Here is a 22,719-nt window from a genome sequence, read left to right as displayed (position 1 = left end):
TTGAGTCCTCTATTCCTTCAGCTCTCAGCAGTAATGACTTCATTAACTTCTTTACTAATAAAATTCTTACTATCAGGGAGAGAATCGGGCCGACCCTTCCTGACACCATCACTGATGTGTTGCTAAGCAACAGCAGCCCTGAAAGCAAATGTAGGACCAGATGTAAACTTGGAACATTTCTCTCCTGTTGAGCTCTCTGAGTTAACTAGAATTATTTCTTCATCTGGATCCTCTAGCTGTCTGTTAGATCTCATCCCAACTAAACTTTTTAAGGAAGTCTTCCCTTTAATTAATACTTCCATATTAGATCAGATCAACCTATCTATTATAACCGGCTGTGTACCGCAGGCTTTTAAAGTGGCTGTAATTAAACCTTTACTTAAAAAGACGACTCTTGATCAGCTGTTTTAGGAAACTACAGACCAATTTACAACCTGACGTTTATTTCTAAAATCCTTGAAAAAGTTGTTTCAAATCAACTTTGTGATCATTTACAAAGGAATGATCTGTTTGAAGATGTTCAGTCTTTAGAGTTCATCATAGCACAGAAACAGACTTGTTGGATATACCCGATGAGAGATTGCAGCAAATACTAAAACGAGTTTAACTGCACAGTTTACAGTAAACCCTCCAGGATGCAGTTAGCTTGAAATGATGCTTACAAAATATTAAACATGATCAAATATTGCAGTAATTTTGGCTGTTATTGAACATGAATTCAATATTTTTAGATTTTTGTCCCTGACGTTGGACCAGTTTAGAGACAACCGTTTTAAAAGTTAGTTTAGATCTGAACTTGCGTGCTAAAACATCACTGAACCAAAAGTCTAATCTTTCAGTCAGTTGCATTAAAAAAAGCTCCTGAGCTGCCTTTTTGTCTTCCAGCGGCGAGCGGGGACAGGGTGTCAGCCCCGGATTCATGACTTCTCTCATCTCTGAAATAGGAGACGTAGCTGGCTAAGTTTTGTGCTCACAAAGTAGCTGTCGTGTCTGCTCTGGTTTAGAGGAGAGTCTGAAATAAAAGCCTCTGCAGCATCTAATGTTAAACTGCTTGATGTGATGTGACATGTTGGCTGGGTACTCCAGTGTGTGTGTGTGTGTGTGTGTGTGTGTGTGTGTGTGTGTGTGTGTGTGTGTGTGTGTGTGTGTGTGTGTGTGTGTGTGTGTGTGTGTGTGTGATATGAGGAGGTTTCTCTGTAGACGGAACATTTAAGAGAGTTAAACTTTTCTTAAGTCCTTACATGAGTCCTTCTGGGAGAGCCTCACTCTCAATCTAGTTTGGTGCTCATGCAACCACTCCTGCTCCTGCTCCATGTTCATGCTGAAAGAAGAAGTGATGCAGAATCTCTCCACTTCCTGCCTCCTCCTTAGTTCCTTCTCTGTTCCTTCTGCACCTCTGTTCCTCTCCCTCCCTCCGATACACACCACAGATCTTCTGTAATCAGGGGAATCCAACGGCTGACTCAGCAGAATAAAGCCGTTTTATGTGTGTTAGAGTGCGTGTTTGTGAGTGTGTGTAAGGCATTATCTAGTCTGATGGCTTGGTTCAATGGGAGGTTAACAGGCAGAGTGATGGGGATCACAGCCAGATCAGCATATTCCTCCCACACTCACATCACTGACAGCACGCCCATGGAGAAACGCTGCTGTCAGCAAAATGAGCTGCAGGTTCAGACCAATGGGAGAACACTGTCAGATACAACAGTTGATTTACAGCTCATCACCTGTCAGACCTCAGAGATTCAACACTGTTGTCGTTATCAAAGAGAAACTCACTGATTTTAATAGTCGGACCTGCAGCTGACACACAGCAGGTGGTGAAAGACATCGTGTCTCAGACCTCACTTCTCCCAGAGGATCACTGGTCTAGGTGGAGCCTGGGAGATTCTGTCAGGTTGGTGGTGAGTGCAGACATGCAGTAAAACGATGAGCAGAACACTGATGGATTAAATGGGTTAAAATGTAGAGTTGAGAATATATTGCTGTGATTCAAGTTTACATAATCCAGTTGTGCTGCTTACAGGCTTCATTCATTCATAGTGGATGGGTACATGCCCAGCTTAGAGCAATATTTCCTTGCAGGCGGTGGGACCACACGGTGGTGCTACCTTCCGAGTAGTACAGCTCCAGGCCCAGCTAGTAGGTTCAGATTCTGTGAGCCAGAAAGGGGTCTGGTTTTTCTTTTTCACATGATAAATCCCTTTCCTGTCTGATTCAGAGCCCGTCGATCACTCTGGGCCTGGTTCCTCCAATGGGACAAATGTTCATCAGGTAACCTTACAGGGAGCTGCTGGCCCAGACAAGACCACTCTCAGGGTCACAGGGACGAATGAAACCCTCCACCACAACAGGATGGTACTGGACAGGACCAAACAGTGACCAGTTTATGACCACTGTAACACTACTGTAAGGAAAACACGAAACTAGTAATACAAAGTTTTACATTATAAATCCCGCTCCAATCAAGGAGTTTTTATTGTGAAGGAATCCACATTGAGTCCACTGAGCAGCAGTGATTTACAGAAAACCTAAAAATGAATGTACTCCAGTAATACTTACTGGTAGCAACAACCAACCAACTGATGCTGGAGAATTTCTGGCAGAGAGTCGCTTTCCTCTGAACTCCAGAGCTTTTTAAAACATATTTGTTGGATACATCAAATCAACAAAGACTGAGATCTAACAGATTGTAACCGTTCAGTGCCCGGGTCATACAGAGAGAACACACGGCCACCACATCATCAGGAACATTCAGCTGCAGCAGCAGAGCTCTGCTGTCTGCCATCCATCTGATGATGGGGGAAGTTACCTTCTTCAACAGCACTACTCCCTCCTGACTCTGGCCATTAGTGATGATGTCAAACATGTGGCCTTCATCTCCTGGGACGATGGTGTAATCCACCCCTGCGTTGCTGCCAGCATCCGGGTCGTGGGCTCGAATCCGACCCACCGCCAAACCCACCAAGGCCGACTCCGGCACCCGCAGGTGGAAGATACCTGAGAGGATGGTTAAAGAAGGGAATGACAGATTTTAATTATTTACAGGTGAACCACTCCTCTACCCATCCTAACACATCCAAACATCCACCAATCCATCCAAAAAAAAAATCATCCATCCATTTATCCATCCAAACAAACAATCATGCATACACTCCTCCATCCAATCACTCATCTTTCAAAACAATCCTCCATCCATCAAACAATCATCCATCCATCCATCCATCCAAACACTCATCCATCCATCCAAACACATATTCATCCATCCATCCATCCATCCAAACAATCATCCATACAAACATTCATCCATCCATCCAAACACTCATCCATCCATCCATCCATCCATCCATGCATCCATGCATCCATCCATCCATCCATCCATCCATCCATCCATCCATCCATCCATCCATCCATCCATCCAAACAATCATCCATCCATCCAAATACTCATCCATCCATCCATCCATCCATCCATCCATCCATCCATCCATCCATCCATCCATCCATCCATCCTTCCATCCAAACAATCATCCATCCATCCATCTGAACAATCCTCCATCCAAACACTAATCCATCCATCCATCCATCCATCCATCCATCCATCCATCCATCCATCCATCCATCCATCCAAACACTTATCCATCCATCTATCCATCCATCCATCCATCCATCCAAACACTTATCCATCCATCTATCCATCCATCCATCCATCCATCCATCCATCCATCTGAACAATCCTCCATCCAAACACTAATCCATCCATCCATCCATCCATCCATCCATCCATCCATCCATCCATCCATCCATCCATCCATCCAAACAATCCTCCATCCATCCAAACACTAATCATCCATCCATCCATCTATCCATCCATCCACCCACCCACCCATTCATCCATCCATCCATCCAAATAATCAGCAAATCACACATCGTCGTTGAGACCTACGTACTCTTGGCAAAGCGTGGCGGGTTGTCGTTGACGTCGCTGAGGGTGATGTTAATGGTGGTGGTGGAGGCCAGCCCCCCCAGCTGACCCCCCATGTCCTTGGCCTGGAGGAGAACCTGGTACTCTTCTTTGACCTCGCGGTCCATGTTGGCCAGAGCTGTCCGGATGATTCCTGCAGGAGGAGGGGATGGTGAAGGGTCATTATGATTTTAATGTTCCTTTTAAAGACATAATCTGGTTAAATTAGAGCTACTGATGTCTCCTTATGGTCCTAACATTATAGATTCGGTATAATTGCCCCCTGTTGCTCCGTTACTGCATCTGATCCGGAACCCTTGAGGAGCCTTCATTGACTGAGTGTAGACACCTTCAAACAGATGTTCTATTGAAAAGGCTTCTTGCTCTGAGAAGTGGTTCCCTTCGTGAACAATGTTTCCTGCCAACATTTGAACAGAGTTTTTCATACTAACTGTGCTTTTTTTGATGCATTTCTAAAAGTTCTTCAAGTTTAAAAAGGTTGACTCAACCGGTCAGAGATGTGGTTGTTGATTCCTGACCGAGGAACCAACAGGGACAATAAAACAACAATACAACTTTTTGATTGGAATACATGTAGCAGAGGTCTGATCTCAGCTGATCACTGTCTGAATCCACTGAAAATCACATTCAGTCATGTTTTTATGGTTTTATTAACAAAAGGAAGAAAATAGTCTTTGAGGTAATGTCAGAATTTATTTTTTGCTCTCTGAAAGGGCGTGTCCCTGTCTGTGTTTGATTGAAAACTGCTGGCAGGCTGTCAGAGTGGATGAAGTAAACAAATCAACGATGTAGCTGCATGTCCTGTTGATGGACTGTGTTTTTAATGGAGTGTGTTGTTGCTGCAGTATGTTGTTGCAGTGTGTTGTTGATGGAGTGTTATTGCATTGTGTTGTTGCTGCAGTGTGTTGTTGTTTAGCGTGTTGTTGCTACAGTGTGTTGTTGTTTAGTGTGTTGTTGCTACATTGTGTTGTTGTTTAGTGTGTTGTTGCTGCAGTGTGTTGTTGTTGCATTGTGTTGTTGTTTAGTGTGTTGTTGCTGCTGTGTGTTGCTACAGTGTGTTGTTGCAGTGTATTGTTGCCGCAGTGTGTTGTGACTGCAGTGTGTTGTTGTTGCATTGTGTTGTTGTTTAGTGTGTTGTTGCAGTGTGTTGTTGCTGCAGTGTGTTGTGACTGCAGTGTGTTGTTGCTGCAGTGTGTTGTTGCAGTGTGTTGTTGCTGCAGTGTGTTGTTGCAATGTGTTGTTGCTGCAGTGTGCTGTTGCAGTGCATTGTTGCTGCAGTGTGTTGTTGCAGTGTGTTGTTGCTGCAGTGTGTTGTTGCTGCAGTGTGTTGTTGCTGCAGTGTGTTGTCGCTGCAGTGTGTTGCTGCAGTGTGTTGTAGCTGCAGTGTGTTGCTGCAGTGTGCTGTTGCTGCAGTGTGTTGTTGCAGTGTGTTGTTGCTGCAGTGTGTTGTTGCTGCAGTGTGTTGCTGCAGTGTGTTGTTGCAGTGTGTTGTTGTTGCAGTGTGTTGTTGCTGCAGTGTGTTGTTGCAGTGTGTTGTTGCAATGTGTTGTTGCTGCAGTGTGCTGTTGCAGTGCATTGTTGCTGCAGTGTGTTGTTGCAGTGTGTTGTTGCTGCAGTGTGTTGTTGCTGCAGTGTGTTGTTGCAGTGTGTTGTTGCTGCAGTGTGTTGTCGCTGCAGTGTGTTGCTGCAGTGTGTTGTAGCTGCAGTGTGTTGTTGCAGTGTGTTGTTGCTGCAGTGTGTTGTTGCAGTGTGTTGTTGCTGCAATGTGTTGCTGCAGTGTGTTGTTGCTGCAGTGTGTTGTTGCAGTGTGTTGTTGCTGCAGTGTGTTGTTGCTGCAGTGTGTTGTTGCAGTGTGTTGTTGCTGCAATGTGTTGCTGCAGTGTGTTGTTGCAGTGTGTTGTTGCTGCAATGTGTTGCTGCAGTGTGTTGTAGCTGCAGTGTGTTGTTGCAGTGTGTTGTTGCTGCAGTGTGTTGTTGCAGTGTGTTGTTGCTGCAATGTGTTGTTGCAGTGTGTTGTTGCTGCAATGTGTTGCTGCAGTATGTTGTTGCAGTGTGTTGTTGATGGAGTGTTATTGCATTGTGTTGTTGCTGCAGTGTGTTGTTGTTTAGCGTGTTGTTGCTACAGTGTGTTGTTGTTTAGTGTGTTGTTGCTACATTGTGTTGTTGTTTAGTGTGTTGTTGCTGCAGTGTGTTGTTGTTGCATTGTGTTGTTGTTTAGTGTGTTGTTGCTGCTGTGTGTTGCTACAGTGTGTTGTTGCAGTGTATTGTTGCCGCAGTGTGTTGTGACTGCAGTGTGTTGTTGTTGCATTGTGTTGTTGTTTAGTGTGTTGTTGCAGTGTGTTGTTGCTGCAGTGTGTTGTGACTGCAGTGTGTTGTTGCTGCAGTGTGTTGTTGCAGTGTGTTGTTGCTGCAGTGTGTTGTTGCAATGTGTTGTTGCTGCAGTGTGCTGTTGCAGTGCATTGTTGCTGCAGTGTGTTGTTGCAGTGTGTTGTTGCTGCAGTGTGTTGTTGCTGCAGTGTGTTGTTGCTGCAGTGTGTTGCTGCAGTGTGTTGTAGCTGCAGTGTGTTGCTGCAGTGTGCTGTTGCTGCAGTGTGTTGTTGCAGTGTGTTGTTGCTGCAGTGTGTTGTTGCTGCAGTGTGTTGCTGCAGTGTGTTGTTGCAGTGTGTTGTTGTTGCAGTGTGTTGTTGCTGCAGTGTGTTGTTGCAGTGTGTTGTTGCTGCAGTGTGTTGTTGCAATGTGTTGTTGCTGCAGTGTGCTGTTGCAGTGCATTGTTGCTGCAGTGTGTTGTTGCAGTGTGTTGTTGCTGCAGTGTGTTGTTGCTGCAGTGTGTTGTTGCAGTGTGTTGTCGCTGCAGTGTGTTGCTGCAGTGTGTTGTAGCTGCAGTGTGTTGCTGCAGTGTGCTGTTGCTGCAGTGTGTTGTTGCAGTGTGTTGTTGCTGCAGTGTGTTGTTGCTGCAGTGTGTTGTTGCAGTGTGTTGTTGCTGCAGTGTGTTGTTGCAGTGTGTTGTTGCTGCAGTGTGTTGTTGCTGCAGTGTGTTGTTGCAGTGTGTTGTTGCTGCAATGTGTTGCTGCAGTGTGTTGTTGCTGCAGTGTGTTGTTGTCAAAGTGCTGCAGCAGATCAGATAATTATCTTGACATCAGAACGTATTTTCAGTGACGGTTCGTTCAGTTTCAGACGTCTGGCATCATGTTATGTTCAGTTCACTGTGATAAAACACATGAAGATGTGATTGTCTGCATGACGTTTCCAAACTAGGTCTGCCATCATCAAACTAACAGATATTAAATATGAATATCTTCTGTCTGATTTGAAAACGAAAATCATCTGATTTTAGCTCGACTTTAACATTGATGGATTTTCCTCCATGTTGTCATGTCAAAATAGATTACAAAGAACATCAGGATTTCAGTGTCAGACAGTGAATATAAATAGTAATATTCAGTGAATATAAAATCTCTTTAAAAACTTATACTTCATTATCTTGTGAGCACAATAAAAAACAAACTCCTTCCATTTGCTTAAAAGCACAATTGTGGTTCTGAGGACGCCACGTTGTTCATATCACCTCTAAACCGTCAGCCTGAAGCCCTCTCTGGTCAACTGGTCAGTCCAGAAGTTAAACGTGGTTTTAACAACCGGATCAAATGCTGGCTCAGGAGTTTTGTGGTTCTACGATGATGGATGGACAGAGCACCGAGAAGCTGTGAACTCAGCGAGTAAGGATGGAAAGCTGCTACTGCCACACAACAACTGGTTAAAGAGGTGAACTAGGACAGGTCTCAGGTCAGGAAACATCTCCTCCAGAGGGAAGCACTGCACGGCACCAGGGAAGAGGGAACACTGTATGATCTCATGCTGCCTTTCTGCACTGACAGAGTCACGCCGGGAGCTTTTCATCTCCTCTTTGTCCAGTCGATGCTGTTGGTGAGCTGCTGTGTGCTGAATCAGGAACTCCTTCATGCATAACCGAAACCTAAAGTCAGGAGTCAAACTTCTGACCTTACTTCTGACTTTAGGGAATGAGGGAAGTACAATGAAGCTTCAAACACGCTCTGACAGCAAGTTGAATATCCAGTTTCAAATTCATAATGTGCACAAATGAATAAATCTGTGTTCTCGGTGAACTGCTGGGAGGCCAACGGGTCGCGTAAATCTGAATGTTTCATTTTGAACACCTTCTGTCCACTGAGGTCGACAGGTTCTCCTTATTGTCATCATTTCAGTGACAGAACTACATCTGAATGCATCTTTCTGAAATGATCCTCCCAGCAGACTGACTGGTTGAATATTTACCGTCGGTCCTGATCAGGCAGCAAGATGGTGAAGCTGCTGCTTCTCAGGGAGAAAATGAAACATGACAGTCCGTATTCAGAGTAATTACTCTTCCACAGAGAAGCCTGTCAGAGGACTGACAAGCTTTACATCCTTTTGGAGCTTCTTTAAGCATTCAGGTGGAGGACTGAGGAGAAAGTCTTCGCTGAGTCATGGCCAGCTCAGTTTCACACTCTCAGGAGGGCAGTGAACGCAGCGGGGAGCGTGAGCTCATGGAGGAGTCAGTCTGCTGCTGCATGATGGACTCATGGTGTGATGAACGCTCCTCTCACCTGTCTTTGGGTCCACGGAGAAGTAGGGCTGACCGTGGAGGATGCTGTAGACGATACGAGCGCTGTTTCCATACGTGGGGTCGTCTGCATCTGTAGCGGTCACCTGGGTCACGTAGGTCCCTGAAGACACACACACACACACACATGCACGCACGCACACACACACATGCACACACACACGCACGCACACACACATGCACACACGCATGCACACACACACACACACGCACGCACACACACATGCACACACACACACACACACACACACACACACACACAGGTTAATATCAGACAATAGTTTGTGTTTGACTTCCACTCACAGACATTATCTGTCTGTCCTGATGATGTAATAATAAATGGACAGACGGACTGAGACGCGGCAGTTCTTCAGGACGTGATGTGGAGGACATCAGTTTCACCTGCTGAGAAGTTAAATCCTCATATTCTTGACTGAATGAGTTTCATATTTAAACTAGTGAGAGAGTCACGGCTTTCTTTCCACCCTTAATAAAACAACATGAGTTCTTCTCCTCCACTAAGTCAACGATTTAATTGTGTAAATTGATTTGTTGTCACTGACAGTTAAATGATGCGTTTTAAAGTGTACTTGATCTGTCGTGCAGTAAATCAGTTTTACAGCGAGGATCCACTTCTTTGTTGGAACTAAAATAAGATATCGTTATCCAGAACTGTTTTTTTTTTTTAACTTTGACTGAGCCATCTTCCTCTATAATAACGACATAATTGAATCGTGCTGAAGCCTGGTCTATGGATCAATTTCATTCTTATTCTGTAATAAAACATCAGTACATGAATAAACTCCCTCAACTACATCTGCAGTTTCTTTGTCCTGCAGCAGGTAAAGTTGTAGATGTTTCATGAGGAGGAATTAAATCAAATACAAAGGTGCCCTCCATTTAGTGTCATATTTTCCAAAGTGAAGGAGGTTTGCAGTCTCATCTGCACACTGATTTATACTCAACACTTCGTTCAGCTCAGAAGAGTTCAGATCAGACGTGAACGCTTCTGTTGAGTAGAAAGCCGACGGAGCTCGACTCCAACAGAATGAGTGGATGTGCAGTCTGACGTAAAAGTTCAAAGAGAGTCAGGAAGTGTGGGAGAAGTCAGCGACGCCACAGAAAACAAACCTCCTGCTGAGCAACAAGACAACATGATGGTGTCTATTGTTAGCAGCGTGTCATCCTGCTGTTGGCTGCTCGGTGTGATGCAGCAGAGACAGACGGGGGTTCAAGTCTCAGAGCACCTCAGACCTCAACAAGAGCATTAACAGCTTACAGCCTAAAGACCTGCACTGTTAAATTACCTCACAGTAATGAAAGACAGATGGACACTAAGAAAGGATTAGTGAGCCGTGTGTGTGTGTGTGTGTGTGTGTGTGTGTGTGTGTGTGTGTGTGTTTGTTTGTGTGTGTGTGTGTGTGTGTGTGTGTGTGTGTGTGTGTGTGTTTGTTTGTGTGTGTGTCTACGTGACACAACTTAATTTGTCCAAACAGTCTGCAGGATAAAACTCACCAGCCTCCCTGTGACTTCAGTCCCACAAACATCTGTTCACTCACTGCTGACTGAAATAAATGTAAATCTAAATTTAAAGGCAGCTAATCACATTAAATTCAATCTGAGGGTCATCGACTGAGATCTGCTAATCTCACCACCTTCATCTGTCCTCCTTCATCCTGAGCTGATGGAGCTGCTGCTGCACTCAGTGATGTCAAATAACTCAATAAAAAGGATGTTTTTAATTGACAGGAAACGTCAGTATTTAAACTGCAACTGTCTCACAACTCGTCAATGTTTCTCCACCAGCCATCCTCAGGGTGATACTCTACACTCACACTCAGGGAACATGTTCCTGATAGTTTGGTGCCTCTCGCCATTCTTCCAGCTGCTAAATCACAGCATGGTTTTATTATATTTTTCTCACAAGAATTCTTAAAATCTTTTGAGCAGATTTCCACTAATTATGAACTCGTTTCCACCTGCTGTCTGGACACTTCATCTGATCACAGACCTTCAGCATAAATACACGGTCTTATTAAGAACTATTGTTATCTGGATTTTAGTGACGCTGCTTCTCTATGGTTGGCACCAGCTCAGCTCTACTTGACTGACACTTTAGCCCAGGTACTTCTGAGAACCTCCTCAGTGCCATATTACTGCTGAGTCATCATCTTCAGTGCTGCACACACACTCACTGAATCCTTTAGTCAGACACCAGCTGACCAGCTGTCATTATTTAAGGATTGATCCCAAAGTTCAGAGAGAACCGTCAGTCTGTCGGAGCAGCAGGAAGCATTGACCTGTGTTTTGTGTAATAAATCATGAACCAGGTCAACAGTGAAATGTTGCTGTTATGTTGTTACATGAGTAATAACATATTAATGTCCTTTCAATGCTTTGTTTTCCAGATGAAAGTCCTGATTAAACTGAGACACTTTGCGGTGTCCTTGCCTCCTCTCTGAAGACGTACCTGTCGGGGACATCTCGGGCACACTGGCGCTGTACGGCCCGTCTGGGAACCTGGGCTCGTTGTCATTGATGTCCTGCACCTTGATGATGAACTCCGACTCCGGCTCCAGAGGGACCCCTGAGTGGAGGTCCACCGCCTGGGCCCTCAGTGTGTAGAAGGACTTCTCCTCTCTGGAAAACATCCAGGCGGTACACTTACACACATCATATCATGATAATAACTCCAATAAACATTCTGCAGTCTCTCAGACCTCTCAGGGTATTTGTGGACGTATTCTCATGTCAGCTTGTGTTTCTGCTTTAGAAGAAAGCTGATGATTTGCTGTGAGGCAGATCTGACTGAGACACATTCACTTATCTCATCTTTGTGTTTGAACATGCAGACATCAGATCCTGATTCAGAAACCTGGAAAGGTGTTGAACTCCAGAAGAAACCAGGATTCCTTTGCATGTGAACATCTTCTGCTGGTTTGTATCTGCAGAGGCGACGCTTCAGTAACAGAAACCAAACAATGGAGGCAATGGGAACATCTCACTTCTGGATGGGAGCAACATTACGACGCTGACCTCCACAGGTGTGTAGTATCCAGATCTGCATCACTGCTCTCTGTCCTCCACAGCAGCCGTGACAAACACAGATGTACGTCAATACAGTTTGTGGTTGGACATGAAAGTTGACAACTGGAACAACTGTACGTTCCTGTGTGGTGTATCAGAGTCCATGATGACCATCGCTGCAACTGAAACACCTCCAGACCAGAAATGAAATTGTTTTTCTTACCTTCTCTCACTTCCTATGATAATATGTGTCTACTGATGCCAGTAATGTTTCTATTCGAAGCTCCACATTAATGACAGCATCACTGGGTGTCATTCATTGCTAGTCACTGACCTGTCCAGCCCCATCAGAGCGTGGATGTCTCCTGTGATCTGGTCTATGGTGAAGATAGACCCCGCCCCCTCTCCTGACAGTGTGTACTTCACTGCGCTGTCTCCGTGGTCCATGTCTGTGTGGAGCTGCAGGGGGACAGGACAGGAACAGGAAGTCACATGACTGCTCAGAGGCTCCAACAGTCATCATAAAACACAACTTGTTTCTCAGGTTCATCACAGCAGTTTAAATAATGTGTAAAACAAAACTGTAAAACAGTCCTCTGTCCTGTTGAAAGTGTTTTTGTTGAACACCAAGGAAACACGACAACATGAAAACTTTAAAATCTCTTTATCTTTATCTTCATAGGACAGACTCACATTTTTAATCAGTGTTATGTATTCAGGCGGGTTACATGAATATGTAAATACATTATGGTAATTTCCAGCATTTGTTGTGAGTAAAAAGCTTCTTCAAAGATAGTACAAGCTGAAAATTCATTAACAAAAAATCTACAAAACACTGAAAACCAAAGCTGCTTTCATATGTAGATTATATAAAGATAAATCAATTAGGTATTTAAAACTCTTGCGATCACTGTGTCATAATGAATGAGCAAAGTGTGACTGATTTAGTTCATCGTGGTTTAAAGAGGAGCTCCTTTAAAGGACCTGCACACCCAGATATTGGAACTATTTCTCAGTTATACAGTGGGTTGGTTGAGCTAAGTGGGAGGTACGGGGAGAACACAACATGTATGAAGGACAAATGAGAAAAGGAAGGAAATTTAACATTACAATTGGAAATATTGGAAAAAATGAACAAACAACAAAGGAGAAGCACATGTGCTCACTGCTGGAGAAAATGTGAGGAAGAATCTAGAAAGTTTTTTTTTTTGTTTGTTTTTGTTTTTTTAAACAGCAGCACAGCAGAGTTTCTTAAAGAACAACTTTTCATGTTGGAGGTCCTGTGGAGAAGAAAAGGTGAATCACCGCCAGGTGTTCTGGAGCTGTTCATCACTCTTGTTTTAAGACATTGTGCCAACATAAGAGACCAGACGCTGTCCAGGGTCCTGAAAACAGATATATGTTTAATATTTTACTGTAGGAAAGCTCTCATGAGAAAATGGATGACAACTGAAACTGGCACCGTTGAGGACCGGGTTCATGTGATCCACAATGTTTTTATGATGGAGAAAATAACTTTAGTTTTAAGACTTAAAGAAGAAAACTTTTAAAGCTGTTGGCAATCTTGGATTGATTATGCATTTAGATTTCATGTAATCCAAAATGGTCCATGTAGCTGCTCCTCTGTTCAATGTTCATATTTTCTAATTTTGTGATTGTTAATTTGTTCTTTTACTTATTTAATAGGTATTATTTACATATGTGTGTACTTTTAATTTGTTTGCTTTTAATTTCTTTTCCCTTTTCATCCTTGTTAAAATGGGAACATCATGTTTTTTTTAATATAATGTTTCAGTTCTGTTCCAAATAAAATTTTGAATAAAAAATAAAGGACCTGCACACCCATTTTGTCCCTTTTCTATGAGCAACAGACATGAACACATGAAACCTGTTTTCATCATGTGACATATGTCTGTACTCGTGTTGTTCTTCAAGGTTTGAAAGTTCTCTGAAGTTGGAAAAACATGAAGCAGATTAACTAATAAACTCTTAATAAATAATAAGGTTGTTTTTGAACCTTAATCCAGATTCTGACTACTGCAGATAAAACATAATTTTAATAAAGTGGGCTATTTTTTTTTTGGTAGGTTGATGTGACTGTTCAAGGAGAACTCTATTCACTCTACTGAAAGGGAATTTATCAAACTGCAGTACAAAGTGCAATCAATATTTTATACAAACACATAGATCCTCCACTCATCAGCATGTAAGTAGTTCTTGTTTCATTTCCTTTCATCCCTGCTGCTGTGTGAAAATGAACCTCCTGTGAACTGTGCAGGTTGTTTGTCAGAGCTGGACCAGAGCGTCAGGAGATGTATGACAGGACCATCACACTGCTGACACCTCATTGTGAAGCAGGTGAACGTCCGGTCCCGACACCAGAACCAGTGTTTAAGTGGTTTCTAAATGACTGAGGTGAATGAAGTGTGTAGTGTAGATACTCTGCACCACAGTCTGAAAAATATAAAGTGAGATTTGTAATCTGCTGACGGCTCAGATGTGATTTGTCTTCTGGACTCTGGCTCTTCGATGGGATATTAGGTAGGTAGGTAGGTAGGTATTTACTTTATTAATCCCCGAGGGAATTTTTTTTCGCTACAGCAGCATACAGAAGCAATAAGATAATAATAGAAATAATAGAATAAAATAATAGAATAGAATAGAATAGAATAGAATAGAATAGAATAGAATAGAATAGAATAATAGAAAAGCAATAAAATAGCAGTAAATAGCAGTAGAAAATATAAATATAAAATATAAAATGCACAGTATATACAGTACATGATATATCTATATATATTATATACGAACAAACCAAGAAACACAGTCAACAGTGTTATTGTACTGTGATGGATTTTGCCAGAGGTGAGTTATTGTACAGTCTTATTGCAGTGAGCAAGAATGATCTCCTGTATCTGGAATGATCTCCTGTATCAGGAATGATCTCCTGTATCTGGAATGATCTCCTGTATCAGGAATGATCTCCTGTATCTGGAATGATCTCCTGTATCAGGAATGATCTCCTGTATCAGGAATGATCTCCTGTATCAGGAATGATCTCCTGTATCTGGAATGATCTCCTGTATCTGGAATGATCTCCTGTATCAGGAATGATCTCCTGTATCAGGAATGATCTCCTGTATCAGGAATGATCTCCTGTATCTGTCCTTGTGACAGCGGAGCTGGAGGAATCTTTTAGAGAAAGTGATCCTCTGTCCCTGCAGCAGGTGGAGAGGGTGGACAGGATTATCTAATATGGATAATAGTTTGTTCAGCGTCCTCCTCTCCACCACCTTTTCCAGACTGTCCAGTTTGTAGTCGATGATGGAGCCGGCCTTCTTAACCAGTTTGTTAAGTCTGTTGGTGTCTCCGGCTCCAATGCTGCTCCCACAGCAGACCACAGCGAAGTACAGTTCACTGGCCACAACAGATGGTAGAACATCTCCAACATCTCGCTGCACACATTGAAGGATCGAAGTTTCCTCAAGAAAAAGAGTCGACTCATCCCCTTCTTGTAGACAGCGTTGATGTTGGTCTTCCAGTTCAGTCTGTTGTCATGGAGACACCAGGTACTTGTACTCCTCCACCATGTCCACCTCCTCTCCCAGAACTCTCAGCGGTTGTGGAGCCGTCATCTTCCTTCTGAAGTCAACCACCATCTCTCTGGTCTTGGCCACGTTCAGGAGGAGGTGATTCCTTCCCCCCCACTCCACAAAGTCCTCCACTACTGCCCTGTACTCCTCCTCCCGTCCATCCCTTATACACCGACCACTGACTCCTCCTCCCGTCCATCCCTTATACACCAACCACTGCAGAGTCATCAGAGAACTTCTGCAGATGTCTTGACTCTGAGTTGTTCTGGAAGTCAGTTGTGTAGAAGGTGAACAGGAAGGAGACAGAACAGTTCCCTGTGGAGCTCCAGTACCACTGACCACCGTATCAGACAGCACACTGTCCAGACGGACAAACTGTGGTCTGCCTGTCAGGTAGTCAGTGATCCAGGAGACAGTGGACGTGTCCACCCCCCTCCACCCCCCCCACCACCCGCAGCTTCTCACTCAGCAGCAGTGGTTGGATGGTGTTGAATGCACTGGAGAAATCAAAGAAAGTGATTCTCACAGATTCACCGGTTCCATCCAGGTGAGACTGAGCTCGTTGCAGCAGGTAGATGATGGCGTCGTCCACTCCCACATGAGGCTGGTACGCAAATTGCAGAGGGTCCAGAGAAGATTTCACCAGCGGCCTGAGGTGGGCCAAGACCAGCCTCTCCAGCACCTTCATCACATGAGATGTGAGGGCAACCGGTCGGTAGTCGTTGAGGCCAGATGGAGTCGTCTTCTTGGGGACTGGAACCAGGCAGGACGTCTTCCACAGCACCGGGACCTCCTCCTGCTTCAGGCTCAGGTTGAAGAGGTGTTGTAGGACCTCAGCCAGCTGGACGGCGCAGGTCTTCAGGACCCCGGGGCTGATGCCGTCAGGTCCTGCAGCCTTGCGCTGGTGGATTCTCTCCAGCTGTCTCCTAACCTGGCCAGTCGTCACAGAGAGGGGGGGGGGGGGGTCATGGTGTCAATGGAGGAAGAGCCCTTTGAGATTGAGGGCTCTATGCAGTTCACCAGGGGGCGCAGAGGGGGGAGGGGGGGAGGCAGCAGAGGTGTTTGGGAGGTGTGGAGGAGACAGATGAGGGCGGTGAACTAAACCTGTTGAAGAAACAGTTTAGTTAATTTGACCTCTCCAGGTTCCCCCTGGTTGTTCCTCTCCAGGTTCCCCCTGATTGTTCCTCTCCAGGTTCCCCCTGATTGTTCCTCTCCAGGTTCCCCCTGGTTGTCTCTCTCTCCCCTTGAACCCAGTAATCTCCTTCATACCGGTCCACACCTCCCTCACGTTGTTCTGCTGGAGTTTGGCCTCCAGCTTCCTCCTGTAGGAGTCCTTGCACTCCCTCATCTTCTCCTTCAGGTGGCGCTGCACTCTCCTGAGCTCCTCCCTGTCCCCAGACCTGAAGGCTGCTTTCTTCTTATTAAGAAGAACTTTCAGGTCACTGGTGATCCACGGCTTGTTGTTGGGGAAGCAGTGTCCAGTCTGGGATGGTACGGTGGTGTGTTCACAGAATTTGATGTATTCTGTGATACAGTCCGTCATGCTGTCCGTTATTAATAACTTGATATGGTAGAAATGATAATAAATCACCATGTAGAGCAGGGAGTTGATGAAAAACTCATCAACCGGTCAGCACTTCACAGATATGATTTATTAATGCAACGTTTCTGGAAATCACAGCTCAGAATTCAAACCGGCCCGTGTTTAATCAGTGTGAGCCCAACCACTGCTCTCGGTTCTGTTGTGGTTCCAGGATCAAGGAGTAAGTAGGATGGCCTGTGTACAAGTACTGAAATCTACATTTGTTCTGTTTCATGTTACAAACAGAGTCACCAGAGTCTGTATCTGCATATATTCTGCTATTAGATTATATTTGTTTGTCCAGATACATGCAGCAGCTTCACACCTCTTTACCCCCCCCCTCCCCCCCTCCCCAGTCCTTCCTCAGTCCTCTCACAGTGGACACATGATGATGGGTTGTAGGACGCAGAAACTCTCTGGACTCATCCACTGTTCTCTCCCAATCAGATCAATGATCAGACCAATTAAAACAGAACAACAGAGTTCCTGATTAAATAGAGTTAAGGTTTCTTTCTGCTGTCTCCAAACGGATCCACCACATGTTGTTACATCTGGAAGAGAACCTTTTACCTTCTGGACCCCAACAGAAACCTCATTATGTTTCTTTACAGGGCTCCAAACATTAGCTCATAGCTCATGAAATATTAATAGCTTAATGTATATTTGAAATGAGAAAGCATATGCCCGGTACACGCAGTAGAGGGGTTACAAGACATGTGTTGAGTCTGTCACATAAACAGCATGCAGCAGGATGTTTATGGGTCCAAAGCTCCTCTTCAGTCACATTTATTTAGAGAAGTGACGTTTGAACGGCCGGCAGGCGGCTGAAGCTCGTTGGAGAACACTGAAAACGTTCAATGATGCCTTAAAGGTCCTTCAGGCTTGAAATCTCTACACAGTCCGCTGCTCGCTCACTTTTCGTGTTTGGAGATGTTTCAACACAGTGAGTCTTTATGGAAACATCTTCTTATGGCAGCAGCAGGTCAGACTCGTTTCCATCCATCCAACAACAGCTTGTTTGACAATGTAAGATTCAGGTTACATTTGGTTTCCTCATTAAAAGTAGGGAAGCATTCTTCATGTGTTTAATCCTGTTGCGCTCACTTTGAACCCAACGATGATCCAGCTCTCATATTCATCTGCACCACGCTGCTACGTACTGCTGCATCGGTGATCACATGGACAGATGGATTGTTCTGTTACACATCAGCTAAATAACCACGCAGCCTTCCTTTAGTCACCATCTGTCTCAGGTTTTCATATATTACCGAAGGACCGATTATGAATAGGCTCATTACCTGTTCATGAGGCAAATCCAAGTCATCAGTGTTCTAAAATCAGTGAAGGAGCATTTGTGAGGATTATTAGGAGATTCTGACACGAGGATGTGTCGCTGTAGTGTGAGTGTGTTAACGATGACCAATCTAATCAGTTTGTAAGATGTAAAAACATCGTTGTTAAGTAACAGCAACATGGACGGCATCTATAAACCCCAGAGGCTAACAGTTTATCAAGCTAACAGGAAATACAAAGAGGGAAAAGATGATCAACATGTTCCTCAGACGGAGGCTGTTATCTAAGTTATGAAGACAAACTCTACGTGACTAAAACTACAACATATCAGCTGAACATCCAACCGGACATAAACCTCCATGACCTCTGACCTTTCTGGAAACATCAGCAAACACGTGTCAACTGGTGAACTGGAGGCTGATAGAAGATGAAGAGAGCAGACGTGGTGACGACCACCAGAGGGCGCCATCCATACGGACTCTCCTCTGAACAGGCACTGGCGCCGGAATACTTTCAAGTGATATGTTAATGAACTGCGTCTAAATGTCTCTCAAACACACACACAGAAAGCTGTGGACACCACATGTGCCATAGTTCTGTTTAGAGAGCGTTTTTGTGTTCTCTTTATAGTTGCTAAGTATTACGTCAGAACCCCGGAGATAGAACGTCAGCGATGTCTTAGCTAATAGCTTCTATCATGTTGGAACTTTAAATCCAATCATTGTGTAATTAAGTGATCTGACATCCAATAAAGAGAATTATGGATTGTATCTGTGTGTGTGTGTGTTTGTCAAACTACACGTCCCGATTGTTGTCTTTGCTAGCATAGCGTACTGTCGCTATACATTGTAGACTAAATGCAGATTAGCAAGTTAAAAAAAACATGAATGAGCCGCCGGCCAAAAAAAAGCTCGGACAGAGTAAACTTGGTTTTGTGACCAATAATTGTCTGACAGTGTCCTTGCCAGTGAAGCCGTCAGAAGTTGAAGATATGTCGGAGATCTCAGCCATCACTGCGGTCTCAACTACAGTATGCACAGATACATGCTGCCTTCGGGGAAGTGAGGTTCACACCCCAACTCAGCCAGACGGGAAGGTGGAGCACTACTGAAGACCAGAATGGGACACCAGTACACGCTGGCTCGTTTTCTGTAGTATGAGAAAGCAACATATATGCCACGTGGGCCGCTTCGCCGCGTCCTCTAACCTCGTCACATTTGCAAGATGTGGTGAGGAAAATGAGGAACATCAGTGGGAGACCATATAAAGCAAATCTCCAGAACTGCCTTCTTTCATCTACGTAATATTAATAAAATCAGGAAAATCCTTCCTCAGCGTGACGCAGAAAAAACTCATTCATGTATTTGTTACTTCTAGACTAGATTATTGTAATTCCTTGTTGTTAGGATGTCCAAATTACTCATTAAAAACCTGCAGCTGATCCAAAATGCTGCAGCAAGAGTACTGACGGGATTTATCAAGAGAGATCATATTTCTCCAGTTTTATCTTCTCTTCACTGGCTTCCTGTGAAATCAAGAATAGAGTTTAAAATTCTCTTGATGACTTACAAAGCTCTACATGACCAGGCTCCATCATATCTTAGAGATCTTATAGAACCATATAATCCTAGCAGAGCACTTCTCTCTCAGTACGCTGGTCTACTTGTGGTTCCTAGAGTTTCCAGAAGTAGAATGGGAGGCGGAGCTTCAGTTTTCAGGCTCCTCCCCTGTGGAACCAGCTCCCAGTTTGTGTTGGAGGGGCAGAAATCCTCTCTAGCTTTAAGATTAGACTCAAAACGTTCCTTCTTGATGAAGCCTATAGTTAGGGCTGGCTCAGGTAGACCTGAACCAACCCTTAGTTATGCTGTTATAGGCCGAGGCTGCTGGAGGACCTCGTTACATGCTGAGCTTCTTTTCTTTCCTCCTACTCTTTAACTGACTCATACCTCACCATCTTCTTCTCTCCCATAGTTTCTTCTTATTATCTGTTGTCTCCATTCAGTTCCTTCACTCGTGTAGTTTCTGTTCTTTCTTTTCCAGATGTCCCGTCATGGATCTGCATGTCTCTGCTCTGTGATTGTCGTCTCCACCAACAGTTCTTCTCTTCTATCTCTATGCTGTCCTTTTCTCTCTCTGCTCTCCTCTCACCCCAACCGGTCGAGGCTGATGGCCGCCCACCTCTGATCCTGGTTCTGTTAACAGATGCTCCGCCCACCTCTGATCCTGGTTCTGTTGACAGATGCTCCGCCCACCTCTGAGCCTGGTTCTGTTGGAGGTTTTTCTCCCTTAAAGAGGAGTTTTTTCTCTCCTAACTTATGTGGGAATTGTTGAATTGTTGAATTGTTGGGTTTCTCTGTGTAATATCATAAAGTCTTGCTGGAAGGAATTTAACATGTTAAGTGCCATGAAATAACCTGTGTTGTGATTTGGCGCTATACAAATAAAATTTAATTAAATTAAATTCAAAGCAAAGAGACGCACAAAATGTTGACAAGGTGATCAGAAAGAGATATAAAACAACCACAGAGACCAAATCCAATCACAAAGAGACCAAACACAACCACAAAGGGATTCAAAACAATGCAATGCTGTTTAAATATCTGATGATCTGTCCAACAATAATAACCTGCTTAACAGTTTCATCTGACCAGCTGACGTTGTATCGTCCACATCAACCAGATAAACTTCATGGAAACACTGCTCTGCTTCCAGGATTCAGTGACTCTGAAAGAAACGGATCACTGCATTAAAGAATCATGACATCAGCTCGGCACAGCAGCACAAACACCATCCTTCTTCCCCCAACTTACATCACTCGATCTTCAGCTGTAATCACCCTGATGAACTGTATTCACGTTCATTTCGGTTCATCCCTTCATTACGACATTCGTCCATTCATTAATCTTCATCCCTTCATTACTGTTTATCCATTCATTACAACATTCATCCATCCATTAATCTTCATCCATTCATTACTGTTTATCCATTCATTACAACATTCATCCATCCATTAATCTTCATCCATTCATTACTGTTTATCCATTCATTACAACATTCATCCATTCATTACAACATCGAACCATTCATTACAACATTCCTCCATTCATTACAACATCCATCCTTTCCTTTCATTACAACATCCATCTATTCATTACAACATTCATCCTTTCATTACAACATTCATCCTTTCATTACAACATTCATCCTTTCATTACAACAGTCATCCTTTCATTACAACATCCATCATTTCATTACAACATCCATCCTTTCATTACAACAGTCATCCTTTCATTACAACAGTCATCCTTTCATTACAACATCCATCCTTTCATTACAACATTCATCCATTCATTACAACATCGAACCATTCATTACAACATTCCTCCTTTCATTACAACATTCCTCCATTCATTACAGCATCCATCCATTCATTACAACATCCATCCTTTCATTACAGCATTCATCCTTTCATTACAACAGTCATCCTTTCATTACAATATCCATCCATTCATTACAACATTCATCCATTCATTTCAGTGTTCAATATTAAATCTCTTATCAGAGTCTTGTTTCCTGGTTGAACCTGATGACCACACACTGTGCTGTCCAGCAGTAATTTAGTTGATCAGCCGGTGTGGCAGATGGAGGTGCACTGCAGATGTCAGGTAAACATGTATTGAGATGATACGTCTGTCCCTCAGAAGGTCAGCAGAAGGACAGACTGGGAGATGCGAGTTCTACACACTGTCAGCAGCAGGGAGGGAACGTTATATATGAAGACAAGAAATGGAAAGCTTCATCACAGCTCCATCACAAGCACTTATTATTTTACGGTACATTTCTGTTAACACAGATTGTTTAATGAATGTCACTTTAAAAAAGTGAAATATAAATAAAAACACAATGTGAGAATTTGTAAATCATGTAACCCCATATTTAATTGAAAATAGACCAAAGACAACGTATCACATGTTGAAACTGAGTAATTTCATTGTTTTTTTAAAACATTTTGAATCTGATGCAGCAACACGTCTCTATAAAGTTTTCTAGGATCATGTCCACCACTGAGCTGCATCAACTCTTCTTTTAACAACACTCTGGAAACATTTGGGAACTGATGAAACCAGTTTCTGGAGTTTTGAAAGTGAAATGTGGTCCCATTCTGTCCTGATAGAGGATTTCAGCTGCTCAACAGTTCAGGGTCTCCTTTGTTGTATTGTTCATGTCCTGATGCTCCAGATGTTTTCAATGATTGACAGGTCTGGACTGCAGGAGGCCAGTTTATCAGCGGACTCTTCTACTAGAGAACCATGCTGTTGGAATACGTGCAGAATGTGGTTGGACGTTGTTCTGCTGAAATAAACAAGACCTTCCCTGAAAGAGACGTTGTCTGGATGGCAGCATATGTTGCTCCAAAACCTGAATATATCATTCAGCATTAATGTTTCCTTCCAGATGTTCAAGCTACCCATGCCATGTGCACTAATGCATCCTGTACCATCACAGATGCTGGCTTTAGAACTGAGCTGATAACAATCTGGATGGTCCCTCTCCTCTTTAACCTGGAGGATGCAGCGTCCATGATTTCCAAACAGAATCTCAGATTGTGATCCATCAGACCT

The 22,719-nt window shown here is 43.7% G+C and overlaps 1 protein-coding gene across 1 annotated transcript in view; it reads right to left on the bottom strand.

The window, feature by feature from the left end:
• Positions 1-22,719, bottom strand: part of LOC138192521 (cadherin-12-like) — a 54,336-nt gene that overhangs the window by 21,094 nt on the left and 10,523 nt on the right. The window contains exons 2-6 of the mRNA XM_069139959.1: positions 11,964-12,088; positions 11,073-11,242; positions 8,586-8,705; positions 3,947-4,114; positions 2,810-2,997 (exon numbers count right to left, since the gene is read on the bottom strand). Coding sequence (XP_068996060.1) covers positions 2,810-2,997; positions 3,947-4,114; positions 8,586-8,705; positions 11,073-11,242; positions 11,964-12,088 — 771 coding nt within the window. The remainder of the gene's footprint in view (positions 1-2,809; positions 2,998-3,946; positions 4,115-8,585; positions 8,706-11,072; positions 11,243-11,963; positions 12,089-22,719) is intronic.

Source organism: Embiotoca jacksoni, unplaced genomic scaffold (genome assembly GCF_022577435.1).
Source record: "Embiotoca jacksoni isolate LCO1_2020_lvr unplaced genomic scaffold, fEmbJac1.0.p SCAF_88, whole genome shotgun sequence".
Taxonomy (NCBI): Eukaryota; Metazoa; Chordata; class Actinopteri; family Embiotocidae; genus Embiotoca; species Embiotoca jacksoni.
The sequence above is the reverse complement of the archived record's forward strand: the minus strand, read 5'-3'. Positions and strand labels throughout refer to the sequence as shown.